This window comes from Cyrtonyx montezumae, unplaced genomic scaffold (assembly GCF_038088225.1).
Source record: "Cyrtonyx montezumae isolate F1298 unplaced genomic scaffold, pur_monq_1.0 scaffold_2, whole genome shotgun sequence".
Classification (NCBI taxonomy): domain Eukaryota; kingdom Metazoa; phylum Chordata; class Aves; order Galliformes; family Odontophoridae; genus Cyrtonyx; species Cyrtonyx montezumae.
In genome coordinates, this window is record NW_027071936.1 from 47,095,084 (window position 1) to 47,117,622 (window position 22,539).

General features: G+C 42.2%; 1 protein-coding gene across 7 annotated transcripts in view; it reads left to right on the top strand.

Moving 5' to 3' along the window:
* The window catches only part of RBM47 (RNA binding motif protein 47), a 75,940-nt gene that overhangs the window by 45,965 nt on the left and 7,436 nt on the right, over positions 1-22,539 (top strand). The window contains exon 2 of one of the 7 annotated variants that reach the window (XM_065737125.1): positions 10,413-11,122. The exons of 5 other annotated variants lie outside the window; for them this stretch is intronic. In XM_065737125.1, the coding sequence (XP_065593197.1) occupies positions 10,977-11,122 (146 nt within the window). In that variant the 5' untranslated portion in view covers positions 10,413-10,976. One more of the 7 variants, XM_065737130.1, reaches the window with a different exon arrangement.

Here is a 22,539-nt window from a genome sequence, read left to right on the forward strand (position 1 = left end):
TATGTTGTGACTGGTTGAGAATTTTTTTAAACCAAAATACTGTTTGGCTGGAAAGCATACATGATTAGAAACAAAAGTGCTGAGAAGAGCTCTCAGTTTTAAGTAAAATTTCGTGTGCAGTCTGTAATTTCTGGGTTAAACCATAAGAATTCCTCCAAACCAGTCAGGAGGATAAGAACCCCAGCAGTACCACATATCCTGTCTACAGCACCCAGGGCTTTAGCGTGCAGCTAAAACACAACATATTCGTCCTCCGCACACCGAATCTCCGGCTGTCAGTTCCTCTTTCTGAGCCATGAACTCACAACAGAGTTTTGTGAAAAATTTAGGAACACTCTTGACAGGTAATGATAGATTATCCATGCTCCTATTATAAATTTTCCCTGTTTTCATGTGGTTCCTTATTTTCTTTGATAAGCCCAGTCTAAATTTATGGTTATATTCATTCTGGCTGTACAGTTGAGCAAGCATTGGCTTCCCTGTTCTAATGAGAAACAAGAACATTGTTTGGTATTAAACAATACAATGTTTTGGTGCTTTTGCTGCTTTTGAGAATAAAAACATCAGACACAAAGCTGAATAATGGGGTAATAAATAAACTGGCTTTTCCTTTCGCAGAAATAAATATGCAACAGTGCACAGCACATCAGCTTTCAGGGGTTTCCAAAATACCAGCCAGACAACCAGTGGGATTGCCTTATACATCCTTATTAGAGGATATCCTTCACTCTTCAGATTTCTACTTGTCATAGAGTCATACAATGGTTTGGGTTGTAAGGGACCTTTAAGATAATCTTGTTCCATCCCCCCTGCTATTGGCAGGGATGCTTCCCTCTAGACCAGGTTGCTCAAAGCCCCATCCAGCCTGGCCTTGAGTGCTTCCAGGGAGGGGAATCCACAGCCTCACTGGGCAACATGTTCCAGTGTCTTAAGTGTTTCTTACTGTTTTATTAGCTCAGTTCTTCCTGAATATGTCTCCTTTGTTATTATTGCTTTAAAATTAGCCACTGTTACAAAGAGTAACAGAAAAAATGGGAGAAGATATGAGGAAAACAACTCTTTCAAACCATCACATTCTTTCTGTGCACTGTACTCTTTCTGGAAAATGAGGGAAGGAAGGAAAGCAGCTCTCTTTGGAGCCAATAATTCTACAAATGAACTGAAAAAAAAAAAAGCCACAGCCAGGGTTCTCCAAACCGAGCACATCTCCCCCACCCTCCAGTGCAATAATCTGATTTTATATCTGCTGTAGGTCACACCATTGCATATTTTCACTATTTCTATGACTTCCCAGTAACTTTACATTTGTATCTGTTGTATTCTTAAGATCAATTAAGCCTAACTTTAGTGTTTTGAAGGAAGAAGGACCTTTTCCAGAACCTGGCTTTTAGACTTAACAGTTATATATTTATTAAGTTATATGCTTAACAAAATGAAAATGTAGCATAGACTGGGAAATTTGATTTCTACTCAGGGTTAGAATGTAACTGTGTACTTTTTTTGTGTAATTTTGTTGATAAAGCTTCTGGTCGTTGGGCAATGTAATGATTAAACTTTGTGTCTGAAAGATAGAATTTCTGTTTTTTTTTTATATGTTGCCATTTTCAGTCAGACCTCCCTGGACCAATACCTAGGTGCTTGCAGAGTTTGCAAAAGCCTTGATCAGGCTTAGCGCCTTCTTATCTCAGTGTGAACTTGACAGACAAGGACTGAAGGATTTAACATCATTATAATTGGATCATCTATGAATAGAAGAATTCATAAAGCCTGGTTTTCTACAGTGCTACTGTAGGAATGCAGAGCAATTCCAGCCCTGTCCTGTGTCCCCCAGTTTGTCCCATCCTCCCTTCCTTTGTGTTTCCCCTTGCTCTGTCCTGTACCCCTTCCTCTGCAGCTGAGCAGCTCTGGAGGCTGTCAGGGCACGTTTATGCTCAGCCACATGTCACTCAGCATGGCTGGACACTGCTTCTCAGGGCAGGCAGTAGCCTTGCCAAAACAAGCTCTCACTTAGGCAGAAAAGAATTTCATTCCTCAGATTTAGCCCTGGTTTTCAAGAAGCTGGTCAGCACGTCTGGCAGTTGTAAATAAGGAGAATGGGGACTGGCAGTCATGGCACAGTTTTGTATGCCTGCAGTGGGGCACGTGTCTGTTTTTAGAAAACCAGAATGAGAGCACCAAGTGTTCATCACAAACAGGAAGAGTGTGCAAGAGAATCATGGGAACCATAAGCAAATAGGGAAATTATCTCTATGCAAAGACAGTGGGGTATATTCGTTGCCTTCTTGTTATGGTGACAAAGAAATGTGCTGAAATGCATTTTCTGCCCCTTTCCAATTATAAAATTTTGAAGCAGTCAACAGCTGTGAGCTCGGAGTTTCACAGAAGCTTTACTTAAAGAGTGCCTGTGGTCAGCTGGGGTGGATTTAGGCATTTCACTGTGAGTTGCTGCTGGACTTTGTTCACTTTAACACGCTGACCTTTGGCCAGCTGAGGTAGGAGAGATGCTGGTTGTTCTTAGTGAAACATGATCACAGTGTACTCACGGAGGAACCTTTGTGAAGCGTCCCTTAATCAGCTCTGGTCATCATTCAGATAATTTCCGTGAAAGAGCATGTAAGAGTATGAGTATGAGACTGCTATAGATCTTAGAAAATGTTGTTTCTTTGAAGCTATGCTCGAAGTACAACTGAATATCTTCATTAGAAACTGCCAGGCACTTGGAGTCTCCTGTCCTTGGCTGTATCTGGTAGTAGTAAGATTCATGATAGATGTCTTGTCTTCATAAATTTAAAATTCATTGCCTTCCAGCTTCACTGGGGGAAGCACTGAAGTTATAATACTGTTAAAGTGTGCGGAAATGACTCATAGCCAGAGTTGATGTGTGGTCCATCTTGTCTCTGCATTGGAAAGGGCTAACCTTTAGAGAGCATCATGCTTAAAACCAAGTATACAACGTGAAGCTTGGTTCAGCTTCCTATGATGTGGGCACAGATCAGTCACACTCTAGCCAGCATCTGCAGTGACTCTCAGGAGTTGAGTCCAAGCCAGTGTGCCACTGCAGCCACCATCTGTCCTCTTGCTCATGCAAGTAAGAGCATTAACTCTCTCCTTGTTCCAGGTCTCAAGTGGTCCATGGCTTGCATAACAACCATCACACTGCGCTCAACAATTGCTCTTTCAACATTATGTTTAATCTTCTGAGGGGTTCAATAGCAGGTCAAAAGCAATCTCTGTATGTGCAAAATGGTCTTTTCAAAATTAAATGTCTGAATTCAAAATATTACATTTTTTCCCCTCTCAAATCACGTATCTCAGTGATTGCAAAACAAAATGACCTTGCCTTCATTGACATCATCAATATACTTCAGAAATTAAATGCAAGATAATTTTAATCCATTGAGGTTTCATTTTTAACATTCATTGTTCCCAAAAGATCATAGAGTTTCCAAAGACTCTCCACTAAAATGACACAAAAACAGTCTAAAGCCTTACTGCTTTTCATTGGTTTTGTGGCATATCCTCTGGGTAAGATTTTATGAAGGACAAAGTTCAAAATGCAGACACTTCATCACCTGGTCACTTTATCTTTATTTTCTTGGAATGCATTATCTTATGCATGTCACCAGTTTCATAATGTGAATTACATGAGAATCAAATCTCTGATGTAACTTCGTTCATGTCAAACACGATGATGTGGCACTAGGAATGATTGGCTTCATTCATATTAATAAAATTTCCACCAATCAAAATTTGATGAGCTCCTCACATACACCCCCAAACTAAGCAGCTGATTTCCGTTATAGACGGAAAATAACTTCTTAAAATTTTAATACATACGGGACGTGTTCAGACCTCAGAGGTGACACGGAATTCTAAGTATGTGATGCACAGGTGACAACCTGCTAGATGCTACATTAATCTGCATGCTAGACAACATGTCACACTCAGAGATTCCGTGCTAAATCATTTTATTGAGTCAGATTTGGTAAGACTGGAACAGTTTGCACATAAGCACCTTCCTTTTTCTTTAGGAATAGTCTCCCGTAACATAGTGGAAAGAGAAATGTCTTCAAGTGCAGATCTCTGCCTACCTTCAGTGTGCTCTAAAGATAACATGCAGCCATAGAAAGGTCAGATTTCAGCCATCACAGATGCCTGCAGACTGTAGCAATTTTCACCAATTAAATGTTCCCTTTAAAAATTTACCTTGCATATTTGTGAAAAGGGCAAAGGGTAAAAATTTACTGCCCTTTTTGTTCCTGAGATTTTAGCTAGTTCTTCAGAAAAGGGAGTATCTCTCTTATATTAAGGTCGTTTGTCACTTGGTTAAGTCGCTGACAAACTGCCATTTCCTGTACAATTGCAAATGCTACCTTGCAAACAACTATGGTCTCAGATGCATGGTGAACATTATTTATGTCCAAGAGCCAAAGGACAGTAGTTCCCATCAGTTACATATCTACCAATGAATAAAACATTCCAGGGTCTCCTCCTGGACACAAGAGCAGCACAACACACAAGATTCTAATGGAAGTCGTCTTCTTCCCCCAGAAACCAAGTGTGCACACCTGCATCAACTACTCTGTACAGACCCTGCCCCATTCTCTTTGAGACTGTGTCCAGTGCAAGTTGGTTGGCCTAAAACACTTTCAAGGAGCATGTGAGCAATTAAACAATGTAATTGCACAGTCCCAAAGCCAAGCTCTGTATGTTATCTTGTACACATGTAGGCACAGAGCCCAAGGAGACTGAGTAGAGGCTCAGGGAATCTTGGTACAATGAAGGAGTGGGGGTACAGCCCGAGGTACCAATATGTGAGTGAGTGGGATAGGTCCCGCAGGAAACGAGAAATATGAGACATCAAACAGGGAAGAGCTGAGGGTATGGATGTTGCTCAGAAGAGCTCATTTTGTGCTTCTACCCCCTCCTTTAGACAAAAGAAAGGCTTCTTGCTGTCTAAGGACATTTTCATAGAGCTTCCGAGTCTAACCCCAGAGATGCACTGCGTGTTTGGAAATGTCCTCTTTAAAATACTTCAAAAATACTACTTTAAAATACTTTAAAAGACTTCCCATTAATAATAGAAAATGTGGGGATTTGGTGTGTCCTGGATGGGATATACTTCCAACTTAAGTGCTGTGAGTGACGCAGGGTCTTAGGTCATTGCAGATCATTTTCTTAAGCAAGAAAGGAAGGAACAATTTAGCTAATGGATTTAGTAATTACACAATTCAGACCATTCTTCTCATTCCTAACCATTTCAGCTATTACTGGCTTTGAAATCGTGGACACTTCACCTGTTTTATCTTGTCAAATATCTGTAGACATAAGTTATGTCAACAACTCTCTTGGGTCTTTCTTTGAGAGCCATATGTTTTACAGCAGAAGCGTAGTCCCATAACAAAATCACCATACGGTGGGCTTTGGTTACCACTGCCCATTAACATAATTGTTGAGCACTTTCATGTTTAATTAGGGCAGCTCTACCCAGCAAGATGACCTGGGGCTTCTCCGGCTGTTAGAGGCATGACCTGCCAGCAAGGCCATGCCAGTGGTGGGCCCCACTGGAGGTGCAGTTGTGGAGGTGAAAGTGCCCTTTTACTGTTGGAGTGTGTTTGGTTACAGGGGTGGTATCAGCGCAGGGTTCCAAAGTTCATCCTGGGAGTTATACTCACATTTCTGTGCCACAGAAGTGGCTCTGTAGGGATGTAGGCTTGCTTAGAGCAGATTTGGTGGAGTAACTGTTGATAGATAGGCAAATACATCCTACTTCTTCCACCATGGAAGCCAACCTTATTCTTGCAGTACTTTTGTTCTTAGTCCTTAAAACCAAAGGAATCTTGGGAATGGAGTTTCTGATACATCTCTGGCAAACTTGTAGCTCCCTCCTCCCCTCAGAGGAGGTGGTGGCTGGGGAGGAGCAGGCTAGAGGCCTCTGTGGGGAGGAGGAGGATGGGTGCTGGGGTGAGGTGAGGTGAGGCAGTGGCACTCGATGGTACAAGCAGATCCATCCACACTTGACCACATGGACAAAGTGCATTGTGATGGGGTGCCAGGAGGTGGAACCGTACTTCTGGACTGCTGCAGCACACAGTGTCACCAAAAGCTCTCCTCAACCTCCTTGCCACTCCAGCATCAGAGGACAGGTGTCTGGGTGTGTCATCATCTCTTAGCCCCTTGGTAGATTTTAGTGTGACTTGGTCACATCAGCATTCTACCATAAGAAATTCATTCTAACTATGATATAAAGCTTATCTGTTTAACACTAATACTCCTTCAATAATGATGCCTTCTCTGCACATAGGACCGCAAACTCTGCTTAACTTGCATTCTGTACTCTTGACAGTGTATCAGCATTCCATGACGTGTCACTTCTGCTATAATGTAAAGGCCAGAAACTAATGAATGCAGGCAAGCAGTGTGTGCACATGGTGTGGCCACTCAACTGTTGAGGCATCAATAGAAAGGTGAGGAAAAGTGCACAGTGTGTCTGTGGGGATGCAGTGGTCCCTTACATTGGCTTCAGCAATTTACAATGTTTGTGAAAACATGATGTGGTCACAAGCAGCCACATCAGGCTGATGAATGCTACACCTTTTTCCCATGGAATGTTTTATTTGCCAGTGAACCAAAAAGCAATCACTGAATTAATCTCCCTTGTAGATATGTCTATCCAGAACCCAACCTGTATTTTACTGGAAAGCATACATCCTACAGAAACATTATGGTTGTGGTGATATAGAAGCTCTTTGGGTTTCAGTGGCTTCTTTCCTTCTGTTTTTAATGTCCTAATTGAAAGCAATTATAATCAATGGGTTTACTCAGTATTCAACTTCCTAAATTTTGGAACTTAAAATCTTCCTTCAGGCTTAAACAAAAAGCACAGAATCTTGCATGGAGATTCCTACAGGGAGTTCCTCTGCACTGACGTTCCTTGCAGAGTGAAAACTGAAGTGTTTGCTAAAATGAAAAACAAACTTAGTCTAGCAACTGTTCAGGTTATCACGGCAAATCTGGCTACCTGTGAACCGGAGACACCTGAGATTAAAAGACAAAAAGAGGAAATCCTGTTGTGCCCATGGCCACCTGCACAGCTCTACAAGCCTCTTTTTGTCAGGTCCCAAAGAGGATCCTATCTCCCACCTCATCAGCTCAGCTGTCCTCAGCCCATGACCACACAGCACCTTGTCCTAGCAGCAGAAGGATTTGAGACTGCTGCTCTCCAGGAGTCTGGCAGGCTTGTGTGGGATGACGTTGCATTTAAGAGCACCTCCAAGGACTGTAGTTTTTATCTGGGAAAAGCTCCTGGTTAGAATCAGAGCCAATTTTCCTGGTGGGACTCCACCTCCAGGGCTGTGACGTTGTCCTCTCCAGTGGGGACACGGGAAGTGGCTGGGGCTGACAGACAAAAGGGGAGTCTGCCTGTGCAAGGGCATTTCCATGCTCCCAGTGGCAAGATAAAGGCCAAAGAACTGACATGAGTTACACACTGAGAAAGTTTCAGTCTTAGAGAACCTAGAAAACTGTTGTCCTTGAGTGCATGCTTGGGTGTCTGAGCACCTCTGAAAGCCACTTGAGATGATGTAGGAAAGCTGTTATGAGACATATAATTATATATCTGTTTGAGCATTGTATATGATCCATCCATAAAAAAATGAAAAAAGTGTTATGGTACCTACTACAGGCTGCATGTTCTCTGAACAATCTTACCAGTATTTGATCTGCATCAGCTTTAAGTCAGGAAATGGAGAAGTGTGTTTGCACACTCACATTGCCTAAGAATGAGAGTAAAATAACGTGTTACTCATTTCAGTAATGTTGTGTCATTAAACATTCAAATGGGCAATAAAATTGTTCTACAAACCTGTGGGAACCTGTTAGACCAAACACAAAAAGGTTTTGTTAAAAAGACAAGGAAAAGAAATAAAAGGAAGGGGAGAAAAGAAAAAAGAGGCTGGTAGTGTTAATGTTATGAGAACCTGAGATCTAGTGGTTGGCGACCCTGCCCATGGCAGTGGGTTGGAACTAGATAATCTCTAAGGTCACCTTCAACCTAAGCCACTCTATGATTCTGATATCCTACTTTTTTGTGGCTGTACTGTGGCTGATGCAGAGCATATATGTGAATATACTGATAAATTGTAAAGGCTCCTCAGAGACCTTGTGAGCTGCTCATTAATTTGTGCGTCCTTTTGGTAAAGGTTTTACCTGGCACATTCCCTTTTCATTCCACCACTATTTCTAAGTAGTCTCTGAAGACCAAATATGACCATAAAATTCAACCCTCTGCTCACTCCTTACTGTCCCTACTCCTTTCCTGTTCTCACATCTGCACCATCACAGTGTGCCACACTGCCAACATGAAATCCTTCCTGAAAGCCTGCTTCCTACTATGCTCATCAAAAACGCAAGCAGTCACCCAGCTAAAGACTCTCCAACAAAATGCTGAGCCTGTGATGCATCTCTGGTTCTCCAAAAGCACTGGGATTTGATCTTTAGAAAAATCTCAGAAAGAACTACCAGTACTTTATTAGGGCTTTTCATCACATGGAACATACCTGATTAGCAGAAGCAGGAGCGTGTGTCATTTCCTAGAATGGACGGGCAAGGGAAAGCTCACAGTCTCCTTTTTTGCATCAGGGAGCAGTATTCATCAGCATGTTCCAGTGCATCTCACATTTCTTTCTAATATCCTTTTTTTTTTTTCTTTCACAGTGTTTATAAGAGTTATTTAGGAAAAGCTTTTCACATATAATCCCATGCAGGAAAGAGTAAGAGGAAATAGAAAATCTTTTGGGAAAAAAGCATGGACAAGATGGTATGGACCCTTCTCTGTAAAGTTTCCATTCACAACTCGTGAGATTTTGCCCCTGCTTAGCTGTCAATCATCAAGAAGAGGAAACAATTAAATACGTATGGTAGTATTGTAGTGGAGAGACACTATCATTGAGGCAAGCTATAAATTAGGAGGCAAGGTATGCTTCTATTCCCAGAGCAGCTCAGCAGTGTTGTATGAGGAGGGGAGCATGTGTGCACATACGAAATGTGTCCTCCTCCCACTGAGATACCTGCTGTTAATTCTTTTCCACTCTGGCTTAGGTGTATCCCCTTCATGATGCCAGAGTCATTATTAAGAGGTATATAAAAAAGAGGCCATACAATCACTATGAACAGCGTGTATGAAGCCAAAGGGTGAATAATGCTAGAAAAGTTGGTGGATACACAGATAAAAACTTGCACAATTCTGCATAGCTTCCTTAGGTTCCCACTAAAAACAGCAAGACAAAATAATGTATTTTCTGTTCCTGCTATTGAGAATGCTAACACCTCTGAACACCACGCAGCAACTTAATCTGCTGATTTTCACTACTTTAAATGATAATGGGGACAGATCTTGGAAATGAACAAGCTGGAGCTGAAAGTGAAAGTGTAAAAGGAAAGCCAAGAGTTTGAGCCACCTCCCTACACATTCCTGATTCACATGGTATGTTGAAACACTTTCTACAAGTGAGCGTACTACATATTAGCCCATCACTCTGCTAGCAGAAGTGTGTTCCACTTACTACTTTTCCCTGTGCACTCAAGTAGGTGATAGGATTCACTTTATAATGCTTCAGTTAAAAGTTAGGATCAGCTTGTTTTCCAACAGAAAAATACGAAGTCAACTGAAGAACAGTGACTGAAAAAAGATAATAATGTGGTTGAAGGGAGTTCTGTGAGTTAATACCAGCTAAATGACATTTATACTCGCTTACATACATACATTCATGAGACTGAAGCATGGGACTGATTTTGGCAGAACCTCCTGGATTTTAACCCCAGATTTGAGACTGATTTTTTCTACAGTCATGGGCAAGCCACTGAATTTTCGTGTGGCAGCTTTCCTGCCTGCAGAGCATCTCGTGATGGATGAGTTATGTTTGCAGAGACGAATTCCGAAGATAAAAGCCCTATGCAGCGCACTTGAGCTGCAGGCATTTTGGGACCAGGATCCGGACTGCAGGTGTGTTTGTACAGTGCCTAACACACCGTGGCCACAGTGCTGTGGATAAACAAGTCTAAAAGTCATCACAGATTGCTAGCAATCACCATTCAGGTTTGCTCCCAGCAACTGTCACAGCAATGCTTGTTTTGCCAGTCTTTGTCACCCTTCAAATTCCTCTCTCCTGGAAGGAGTCTTCCATCTTTTTAGCTGTTTTCTAACTTTGACTCCTCTATCCCTTTTCTCTCTTGCCCAGTCTTTGAATCTGAGTATAAGGATGTTTCTAAGTTTGGCATGTCCAGACTAAGCCACTCAGAGGATGGGACAAACAATTATGAAGGACCAACTGATACCATCTGACAGCACTTCCTCGACAGAATCCTTGTGCAGTCTGTCCTTGGGAGGTTCAGACACTTCTCTTTCCTCACAGGGATGTCTTGATGCTGTTGGCTGCATGCTGCTTGGCTAGAGCTTCGGAATGAACTCTGCCTTTTGGATGAAGAAGAGACAGAAGACAGGAACATATACACCAGCTAAAGAACAACCAAACTGCAAGCTTGTTGTTAAAATTACTGATAGATAGTAAAGGTAGCTTCATAGGAATGTAGGACAGTGTGCATGTGCATGTATACATGTATATACAAATCTTCTAGCCAGACAGCTTTTGGTTTTTAGCTTGCTACAACATGGATGCACTACCTACTTTCTTGTTAAGGAGAATTCATAGAAACTTCAAACTATCCCACTTCACAAAACTCCCCCAGCAATCGGGTCAAGCCCTAGATCTTGGGTGAAGCCACTCAGAAGTAAACCATGTGTTGCCTCTTGGGGAACCGTGCACTTTGGGATCCTTTAAAACCTTGAGAGAAATGGCTCCTGCTCATCCTTGCAATACCCTTCCCTTCTGAGCCATCACTCCAAGGTCACGGCCCGGGTGGCCCTTCCTAGAGCCAGTCTGGGCTGGGGCTGTGAGCTTCCGTCATTCTCCTGCGACATGCTGCTTGCTTTCTGTCTTCCCCACGCTCAGGCAGCTCCCACCTTCTCCTCCCACTGGCAGTTCTGCTTGCTGCTTGCCAAGCTGCCGGATCCATCATCCACGGCGTGTTTCAGTTTGGTTTCTCCTCTTGACCGCTCAAGAAGGTGTGTTGTTTGCTTTGCCTAAGTGCTCCTGGGGCCTAATGTCCCGTTGTTATGTACAGACCATTCCTGCTGTCATGAATCATGTTTTACCACCCCTTTGCCTTCACTTCTGCACCAAGCTTTTTTCTTCCAAGCAAACACGTTTGAGTTCCGTGTTCACAGCTGAAGCAGCACGCTCCAGGTATTCGACGCACAGCTCTCTCCCCAGGAGCCACCGACCATTTTTCTTGTGACTGAATGTAAACGGACTCTGTGCAGCCTGAAAACAATTTTGCCAGACACGTATGAAGAAAAAGATTTTGCTGAAACTTTGTGCCGTCAAGCAAAATATGCCCTTTTCTTATCTTATCTGTTGTAACTCAAGTTATTTGCACAACGCCTTGTGCTAGGAAGGAGTTGTTTGTACATGTTTCACTCCCTTTTCTCCAAGTTTTGAATTTTGAATGAAATCTTTCTGCTCAAATCTTTCCCCCAGCCCCCCAACTGCAACTACATCAAAGTTTCTCTTGTCCGTTCTTCCTTAAGGTTCGGCCCAGCCCTCTCAAAACCCATTAGCTTCGTACTTTTTGAGATTGATTTTCAAGCTGCCACTAAGAGCTCTCGGCGTCTGGCAGCGCTCACATCTCTGTTCCCTTCTGTCCCACCCACTCGGCCTCAGCCCGAGAGCCCTTAACAAATGACTCCCAAGGAATTTAAATGGCTAACTCTGGCTGACCAATAAAGCGATGCATAAACTCCATGAGCAGGTTGCACAGCTCGTGCCATTAGGAAGAAGGGCAGCTCTGGTGAAGGAACAAGCCCTCAGCCTGTTGCACTTGGATCGTGGGACCAGGGTGGTAAGGGAAATGCTGCTTGCCCCATCAGGGCTTTCTGTCTACCTCTGGTTTATTGGGTGGTTGGGACTGGACGTATGTCAGAGCTAGGGTGTTGGATTGGGGCTTTTCCTTTCTTTCGAGGGGCTTTAAGAGCTGTGTAAGAAGGAAATAAAAAACATCTAAGCTGGAACTATGAGCTGTTACAGATACCTGCCTGAATTTGCATTGCAACTGGCATAGCAAATATCAGAACTGTGAAAACCAAAATGCCAGTGTTTTAGACAGAAGATAGAAAATAAAATCAGATTTTAGAGCGGTTCTTTCTATTATCTTTAACAAAGTGCAAGATGTTTTCAACTGTTGTGTGCTTTGTTTTCAATGGGATTGTCTCTGCCATCTCCTTTCTTGTTGATTGCTAGTGTGTTTGGCTCTTACTCAGGAGACTGACACCAAAATGGAGCTTTAAAAGTGGGTTACAGATTTAGGTGAGAATTTGGGATTGAAAGTGGCTTAGAATAAGCAAGATACATGTATGTAAACATTGTTAATACAAATGAGCATATGTAGCTCCAGCACACTGACTACTTGGTAACATTTTAAGAGAATGAGAAGTTCGGTATTATTTTGTTCACCTTCTCACTAAGTAGCCTGTAAAATGTTTAATGGTTTTATGACATAGGACATGTGTTAATCCGTTCACCTTTATATATTTCTTTGTTCATGTATTGCTTTATTGAAGTCAATGCTGATAGCAACAGCAGAGTTTGAACTTAAAACATGGGAAAAAAATCAGTTGACTCCAGAATCTTTTAAAATAATGTAAAAGCAAAAGTGGAAAACATATAAGGTTCAGCTGTGTGCCAGCTTAAGCTGATGTTCAAACTGCTCCTTGTCACAAGGTTCAGACACAGCAGCTGTGTATCATGGTGTCCTGTCCTGAGCTGGGTGGTTCTGAAGCCATGTGCAAAGCACTCCATGAGTTTCACACACCTGAGCTTGTCATGGATGGCAGCCAGAACTCAGAGTGCATGAGGGTTGTCACAGGAAAACTTCACTTGTGGCAGTTCCCATTGTGACCTGGTGGCCCACGCTGGAGCCAGCTGGTGGTGCTGATCCTAAGGCTTTGGCAGGTGTCTGAAGGAGCTGAGAGTTTTTAATTAAATGGAGTGAGCATAACAGCCTGCAGAACGCATCTTTTTTGTTCATCTAGATAAGGCTGCAGGACAAACTTTGTTGTATTGTTGTTGGTTAGATTATTTCTCCATGAGTTTCTCATTTAGCTTTGCACTGTATAACTAAGATTAGGTAATGTGATGGATAAAAACAAAGAGTAAACAAAGGAGGCTTTTTGCTAGTCTTTTTAATAATTTCAGTTCTGTATTTTGGTTCCATTCTTTGTTGAACAAATTGCATTGAAACAAATGTTGCTTGTCTTCTTTCTTCAGTCTTTAATCAGAAAAAATATATATCCCAGTTAGGTCAGCAAAAGGTGAATCTCAAATGACTTCTGTCTCAAATGCCATTTCTTTCCTGAAATGCACAAAACTATCATTTCCAAATGATGGATATTTCCAACTGAGCCATAATTTCAATAGACTTGAATTGTCTTGAATTAACTCAGCACAGGAGCAGTGCTTCCTGAGAGAGTCCCTGCCTCGGTTAAATATTTTTTTTTTATTATTTATAATATTAACCCTGAGCATGGTACAAGTACTGGAAATCTCTTCCTTGTGCTTGTAAACCTTGTTTCTCTATTTCAAACCAAGGTTCAAAGGTTTGTACAGGCCTCTTAGATCAGAGGTCAGGTACAAATTGCTGCACTTTGCAGCTTCGTTCTGCCGATATGACAGAATTTCACAGCAGAGACAATTACCTTCCATCCCCCTCTCCTTCATACACAGGCAACGCCAGGCAGTTAAAAGCGTGATATGTACAAGCCAGCCATTGGTACCTGAGTTTAATAAATAACTAACTGAGTTTCAGTGGTGCAAGGTGCACATTATAAAAAGGGGTCAAATGTCAGTGCACAAAGGAAAAAAAACATGCAGTCACTGACTAAGCCAAATGCTTTGAGTTTAATGTGCTTTCAGCAACAAACATTCACAGCCCACTTCATGCTTCTCTCCATGCTGATTTTCATTTCTGTGACCTGGGGGAGAGGGAACACAAGTTGGGCCACTTTCAGTTTTCCCTTAAAATCACTGTCAAAATCAGAGCAGCAGACTGGGCACCCAGCAGTGAACTGTGAGAAGGTGAAAATAACAACAGCATGAAATATTAGTGCAAACTGAAATTTCTTATACTATTTATAACATCGACATAGTTTAAAGTCTTTGTGTTAACAAGCCACATGTGTTGTGTTTCTTTCTGGGATCTCCATAAGTGTTGGCTGAAAAAAACAATAGATCAGAAAAGCTGAAAATAGAACTTTAGTTTCTGAAACTTACCAGATATTTTTGCTCACGATGTAGAGTGGAACACATTGCAGTGGTGTTACATAGATAGATGGATAGGTAGATAGAAAGACAGATAGATAGGTAGATAGATAAACAGACAGAAAAACAGACACAGGCAGATATTCAGGCATAGCCAGTGTTCTACGTTCTAGTAACTGACCTATCACAACATCCACAGTTCAGTAACTCATTTCACAGACATTTGCACTCACTGAATTAGACAGCCCCCTTATATATAGGAACTGGACCAGATGATCCTTATGTGCCTCTTACAACTCACAATATGCTATGATTCTGTAGAGTTTTTTTCTTAGAAATAAGAAGTGGAATAGATTAATGTCTTATTTTTCCTGTATGACAATTAATAGATGTTTCTGCTTTTGTTTTTGCTTGTCAACTGTCAGAGATCCCTTTTACAGTCTTTCTTACAGAAAAAACTTGAAAACTTATAGTCACACTAACTGAGATATGACTTCCTTTTCTGGAATGCATGCACTCTAAAGGAGACAGTTGGTAAGGAGGACACACATTTCTGTACCTGAATCTCTGTAGAGACCACTACTCTGATAAACTGACTCTGGAAGACATTTTCCATACATTCTAGCTCACCTACAATTGGGAATACTTGTTACATACAAAGTGATTATGTTGCACTCTATTTATATGTCATACATTTCCTGTCTGACAGTGGTAACAATAGACTTTGTGGACTAGACTGAAAAGTGGGAATCTCTGGAGAAGTGGAGGGTTGTGTTTCCTGATTTGGAAAGCTGATAAGAGTGATTACATGACCCATCTCTCATTTTCTCAGCCTTTCTCAACATGTGACTTCAATATCGTGCAGGATAGTAACTGCAGGCTCAGATAGTAATGGCCCTATGGAAATAGCTAAGAGTTGTGTAATTATTTTGAGTTGGACTGGATAAAAGACAAGGCTGGGATGAACTGTACAACACACAGGTAACACAGCTTGTTGGGACAAAGTTCTGAATGACTTGAAGCAAAGTGCGTCATACAATGAGAGAAAAGTCTGAGTTTCACTTACTCAAATTTTCTTCAGAAGTGGTTTAAGTTGAGATGGCTGGTTTCTCACTGGGGTAGGTTAAAAGAAACACACTTTCCAATTACCAGAATGTACGTTGCAGAAACAGAGGAATAAAAATTGTGTTGGTGAGATGCTGTAGGTATTGGTATTGCTTTGTCAGATACAAATAACTTCTTCATCAATATTGCAGGCTAAGCTCCAGGCTCAGGAAAATTTTCTGGCTTTGATATTTGGGTTATCGTTTTTAATATGTAGACTGATTTGCTTTAATAGTCTTTCAGAGTTTTCTAGAATAGGAAGTCAGATGGTTGAGGAGCCTCCATCCTGTGAATGATCACTCTTGTATGCTGATGGTGCTGATGAATTATAAAAGTGGAACTTCTGACAGGCTTTGTAGGGTCACACTCCTAATTAAATATGCCTTACAAGGATGCAGAAAGGGTTGGTAACTGAATAAATAAGAAGTTGGCACAATACAAACTTATTATGTAGGGGAATCATAATTTAGTTGCATTTCTTTTTTCTGTATAAAACTGCCATGACACAATAGTAATATGACTATAAGAAGTGATATAATATGGCTAAGAGAATAAGGTCTGTTGGACTTATTATTCTTAATGACAGTGATGAAAACAAGCTTAACCTTGAAATTCTACTCTCAAGTTGTAGCCAGTAGTTGAGTTGACTCTGTAAATTGAGGCAAATTCAAACTCCCTGACTAGCACTGAAGTTTCAACCTGGGAAATTCCAGCTTGTTATCTTCCAGAATAATTTCAGATGTTTTCCTCATAAGAAGGTGCAAGTAATTAAAGAATAGATTTAGAGGAACTTTACTATCATTTTTTTAAGCTAAATGCATTGGTTTTATTGGTGCCTGGGGAACACAACCAGTCTTTGCAAGATTTTTAAGGCAGGGATTACAGTATCAGATTACAGAATACATTCATAGAAGCATTAGTCTCACAACTGATATCAGGGGGAGTAGTGCTTCATGCTGATTGTGCTCCTTTTTGGAAGAGTCAATGAGAAACAGGAATTGACAATAAAAAAAGTCAGCCAATAATTTTGAGCATGTTTGAAATTAAACTAACAATTGTTAACATGCTTGAGCCACTTAGTACAAATTTAAGAACCGAGAACTGTGTACCAACCCCTGCTCTGCAGGAGCTCCATGCTGAAAATGGTTTCTCAAGCCTTGAATATTGATCTAGTCCATACCAGAAAAAGACAGACTGGTTGTAATAAATTCACAGTTTAAGCTTGAAATGTGTGGCAGGATGCCTGCTGGTCAAGATCCCTGATGTCATCATTAGCAGAAGTGGGAATTTCAGCAGCTAGTCTCAGGATTCAGTAGGTCAGAAAATCCTCTGTCCAGGAAAACTTTATTCAAGTGAATCATAGAATCATTAAAGCTGGAAAAAAAACCACTAAGATCATCTAGTCCAACCATCAGCCCATCCCCACCATGCCCACTGACCATGCCCTTCAGTGTTGCATCTATATGTTTCTTGAACACCTCAATGGACGGTGATTTCACCACCTCCCTGAGCAGCTTGTTCCAATACCTCACCACTCTTTCTGGGAATAAATGTTTCCTAATATGCAACCTGAACCTCCCCTGGTACAACTTAATGCCATTACCTCTTGTCCAGAGAACAGAAGTCCTCAAAACGTACTAAGCAGCTCCTCTCCTCCAGTTGACTCTTCCTAATACAATCACCAAGCCTCTAGTATTTGACTTACTTAGTATTGGCCTTACTTCTCCACATGCCAGTCTGGCTAAAAGAGAGGTGGCTGGAAAGATCTGACTTGGCTAAGAGAGGTATCAGCCACTTCTGTTACCCTCCTGGCTCCTCTGTCCCTGCAGGGACCTTAGAGCTCTGCAGTAGTCCTAGCAGCAGGATTACTCACACAGACAACATGTCCTTGTCAATAACTACACAGGTCTGATCTACAAGTTTACTCTCCCATGTTGTTCACCGCAAGCTGCTTACTGAGTTAGCCACTTTCTCCTCAGACATCTGCCTGAATGACCCAACATGGGAAGTCATCTCTTCACAACTTTTAAGCTTTGGGCATTTAAGCCTGGGCAACTTTTTCACCTTGCTCAGTTGCAGGTGAATTGACATGTCTGACACACTGCAGATAGCAATGATGGTCTGTTGGCCTCAAGTGTTTCTTTTTTGTTAAATGTCCAAAGACATCATCCATCCCTCTGCTGAACAAATAGACTTTCCCTAGAGACTTTCCCCTTTCTGTAAGGAACAACTCAGGCTCCTGACCAAAAAGCCAAGCTTAAAGGACTCACTCCCTCTTCCACCAATGCAAAACAGATCTCAGCTTCAGACTTTTGCATTTTGTGAGTGATAGCAGGTGACAAGCAGGTGGAAAACCATGGTGAGGATTAAAATCTGACTGCAGCAAGCAGTAGGCAAAGCAGAGCTGGAGGCTATGGTGAGGCGGGTTTCTACAAGAGGTAGGACTGTTTCACCACCAGTGTGGGAAGGAGCACTGTGACACTGTATACACAAAATGCATAGAACAATCCCTGGAGGTGTTCAAGGCCAGGTTGGATGGGGCCCTGGGCAGTCTGATCTAGTTGGTGGCAGCCCTGCCCACAGAAGGGGGCTGGAATTGGATGGCTTAAAGGTTCCTTCAAACCCAAACAATTCTATGATTCTATGATTGTAGGTAAACTTGCCATTAGAAAAGTGACAGCTTTAAAAAAAATAAAGAGGTTTAACTGCTGCAGGGTGTCCAGAGCTGCTACTGCAGGCCAGCAGCAGGATTACTATTTGCCCTTATTATTGCAACCAAAAAAAGTAGGAAGGTCACATTTGAAACAGTATCTGATATTTCACTCTGTCAACATGGTGTATTTAGTTAAAACGTTGGTGGCTGACCTTCCCTCCACAGCAGCAGAGGCTGCAGCTCACAGTGTAAAGCTGCAGCAGTTCCTCAAGCAAGCAGGCTGATGTGTCTCCATAAGGGCACATGCTGTAATTTCAGCAGGAATTTGTGTGGTCCAAAGCATCCAAAAGGCCATCACAAAGATAGCTGGCATAGAGTTCAGGGCTTTCCCTGGAGAGGGGTCTGGCACAGCACCCGCAGGTGAGGCATAGATGTCCCCTGTTTTTGAGGAAGGCTCTGGGTGGGATGCTCCATGCACTGCCTAGGCTCATCATGAAGCAAATGCCAAAGTTGCTTGGAGCCCACAGGGGTCCCCAGGTGCTCCTGCTGCCTGCCAGGGTGCCTGCTAGTGACTCTGTGGCCAGTAGAAGGCAAAAAGCAAAACTATATGGGTGAGTTAATGTAGACACAAACAAAGACCTTCATTAGGAAAGCAAGAAGAATTGGCAGGTAGTTGCAGCCACAAGGACACCAAGTTTTGTCTCTGTGTCCTTTTTTATCATAGATGGCTGAACAGAGGTGCAGGGGGCTGCATGGGGTGATTCTGAGTGCTCTATGGACTCAGGGATAAGGTCGTACAGGGACTGCCCTTTCTTGAGTGATGAAGTCTGATCAGTGAAGCCTTCTAGGAAAACAGTGGGATTCCTTTGCTTTGTATCATGCAGTTATTTCCCTTTTTATATTTAAATGAACTCTCAGTATACAACTAGCATTATTTTTTCACCAATTCCTGGGTACCAGATGTAGAAAATACTCTCATTGTCATCTCTTGAATCTGCAGACCCAGAGACATGTCTTAAAATGCAGATGTGTTTCTTCAGCCTCAACCCTTCTTAGCATCACAAGCCACCCCAGAGACAAAAAGACCAAACCTCTCTAAGACACAGGAAAGAGAAAAAACAACAGCAAATTGGGAGCAGCTCTTGCTCCCAGCAGGCACAGAGGAAGAGAGACTTTCTGCTTCCCCTTGTGGCAGTGGTCAGCTTCTCTGCAAACCCTAAGGAATCACCTTCTCACTGGGGCCTTGAACTGCCTCTGTCCTGGCACATGAGATCAGCACTTGGCCCCATGCTGTTGTTACTCGAGGTGTGGTGTTCCCATTTAATGAAAGTGCTGCTTGCTACTCATGGTATGCTTTAGCTCAGACACTGTCAGTGTAGTAGGTTTTCCATTTAATATTCTCAGATCTGATACAAAAAAAAATAATAATAATAATTAAAAAGAAGGAAATTAATGTTTAAGTCAAGAACTATTTGCATACACCTGGCAGCAGTGAGGGAGTTTCATAAGCAGGAGGAAGTGAAATCTGACTGGTTTCGATGAAACATGTACATCTGAGAGTTCACCTGCAAGTGAAGGAGAGTTCCTGCAGCACAGAACTGAGCCAGAAGGGCTCAAGACTCTCAGTATGCTGCAGAAGCCAGTGTCCACCTAACTGGGCTTTGAAAATCCATCAGTCTTTACCTTTTTCTGTTAAAAAAGAAGACTGCCTTTTTTCAGCCTGGGTAATAAGTCGTTTAAAAATTCATCATCTCCAAAATACAACATTTCTCACTGAAATATTTTTTTGTCTATCTTTCTGTTTTATGAATCTTTGTCACAGAGATCAGGTGTAATTTCCTCTTCATAGGCCAGAAACCAAGCTCTCATATTTCATATGACTCCACATTGTAACGTAACTTGAACTTCTGACTCTGCTCTTAGCACCAACCACACCTCACGGATGCACAGGAATCCATCTGCCTTCACCCACACTGCTAAACTTGCAGCATTAGCTCCTGCCCAGGTACACCTACAACATGTGATAGCAAGTTTCCACCATCACTTTACTGCAGACTAAAAGCATGCATGAGTAGTGTTGAACGCTTCAGAAAGAGGTCATTTTGCAAACACTTTTCTTGAGAGTGACTGCTTTTTAGCATGAGCAGGTGAGGTAGTGCTGGCAGCACAGGAAGCAGTAACAGGAGGAAGGAGCGCACTGGCTCTCCTGCATTTTTTCTCATCAAAATAGGTGATCTCTGAACCCTGTGAAGGTGTTGACAGTGTCATGTGGCAGTGACTGTTACATGTGTATTTATGTATATCAAGTAGGGCTTCAAGGGCCCTACATAAGGGTAAAATTCATTTTAAGTTCACAATAAGTTGTTCAGTAAGATAATGTTTGCAGTTGAGGTGGCCACCAGCACTTAGCAGCAGTTTCAGGTACAGATTCTGATATTAAGGGTTCAGGAGTTGGGCTCCATGATCCTTACAGGACCCTTCCAACTCAGGACATTCTACGATTACACAGAATCACACAGATCTGTAGGGGTTGGAATGGACCTCTAGAGGTCATCGAGTCCAACCCCCCTGCCAAAGCAGCTCCCTACACCAGGTCACACAGGTAGGCGTCCAGATGGGTCTTGAATATCTCCAGAGAAGGAGACTCCAGAACCCCCCTGGGCAGCCTGTGCCAGTGCTCCGTCACCTGCACTGTGAAGAAGTTCCCACGCACATTCGTGCAGAACTTCCTAGGCATCAGCTCTATGATTAGAGATCATCTTGCTAATGCTGTGGGACATGCAAAGTGCTGGAGGACATGCCAGTTCCTGGACACCACTGGCAGCCCCAGCCCAATCCCAGAATCTGGTTCTGTCAGGTCAGGGAGACTTTGCTCTATCACTGCTCTCTCCACCCTCCCAGTGCCCATCTGCAGCTCTCTAGACTACAGCCCCATTGTCTGAGCCAAACCCACAACAGTATTCAGAGACTTTTATTTTGTAAGTTGACCTAAAACTGATGGTAATTACTCATTTTTGGACTTTCCTACCCCTGGGACAATAAGTAATTCACTTGCCAACAGGTGGCCCACGTGAAGGTAAAGACTATTCCCCAGTAAAATGTCTGCTTACCAAGCTTCGCTTTTACTCAGAGAAAGGTAAAAGCACATCTTTAGGAACAAATTGTCTAGTGAAAAAAGATGTTTTTCTCTGCTTTAATTTCTACCAACTATGTCAAATAATTCCCAGAAGCAAAACTGAAATGTCTGGCTCTGACACATTAAAAAGAGAAAAGTTTTTATAAACTACATTTAAAAGCAAGAAGCTATCAAAACTGATGCATGTCTATGAAAGATATGGCTTCAAAGAAATTGTGCTTTCTGAAGAAAAACACTGCCTGGACATCACCTTCAATATCAGTGGCCCTCCACCTTCTCCATCTCTCCCTTTGCTCTCCATGTTCTTGAAGAGAGAATGGCTGTTCCACACCAGGAGCACCACTGTGTAACACTCATGGCCCAAACATGCCAGCAGGATCAGACCCTTCCATAAACCAAGGCTCAGAGACACACAATTTCCTAATCCCAAATGTAGTTTCAACCTGCCCACACAGTAACCAGTGTGACACAAATGATCAAATGCTGTCACTAAGAGTAAAATAATATGACATCACACAAAACAAATAAATTTGGCTGAAGCTTTGTCTCATATACAGGCCATCAAACACAGACTGTGGCAATTTCTGATGGTAGCCTGCTGTGTTTCCTACAGGGGCCAGTGTCCTTTGGCAGTCAAAATAAACCAGTCATAAATGCAAATCGTGGCAAATAAACAAGGGAATGATGCAAAGGTTGATGGAATTGTAAACAGAAATAAGGAGGGACCAACTAAGTAGCACTCAGTAGGTGGGATCTACTTACCAGGAAGTCGAGATATGGCCAACACAAGATTTTGGCACTTAGGAATAACAAACACAAGACTTGCTTGCTGGCTGCTACATAACCCCAGCAAGCAGCACCTCTGGAATGAATTGGAGTTAGAACTGACAAAGATGCACTGCTAGAGAGGAGAGTGGAGAAATGGGACTCGTGAGACAGAGGAGTGGGGAGTAGACAGGTGGTCTTCATCCCTATGCCCAGCAAGGATGAGAAAAGGCAGAAAGTGTGGAGGATGTGGAAAGAGACACACAAAAAATTCTGTTTAAAAAAAAAGGACCAATTGTGAAGGACATAAAGAGTTTGGCCTGTAAATTTTTATTAAAGACAGAGCTGTAGCCTGATGACACAGCTTGAATACTATCATAAAGCAAAAACAGAGGAATATTTACTCAGAGAAAGGCTTAATGTAATGCGAGATGGAAGAAAAGACAGACAAATTCTCAGGAGAAATAGCATGCACTTACTTGTCAGAGGGAATGATTAAGAAACAAACC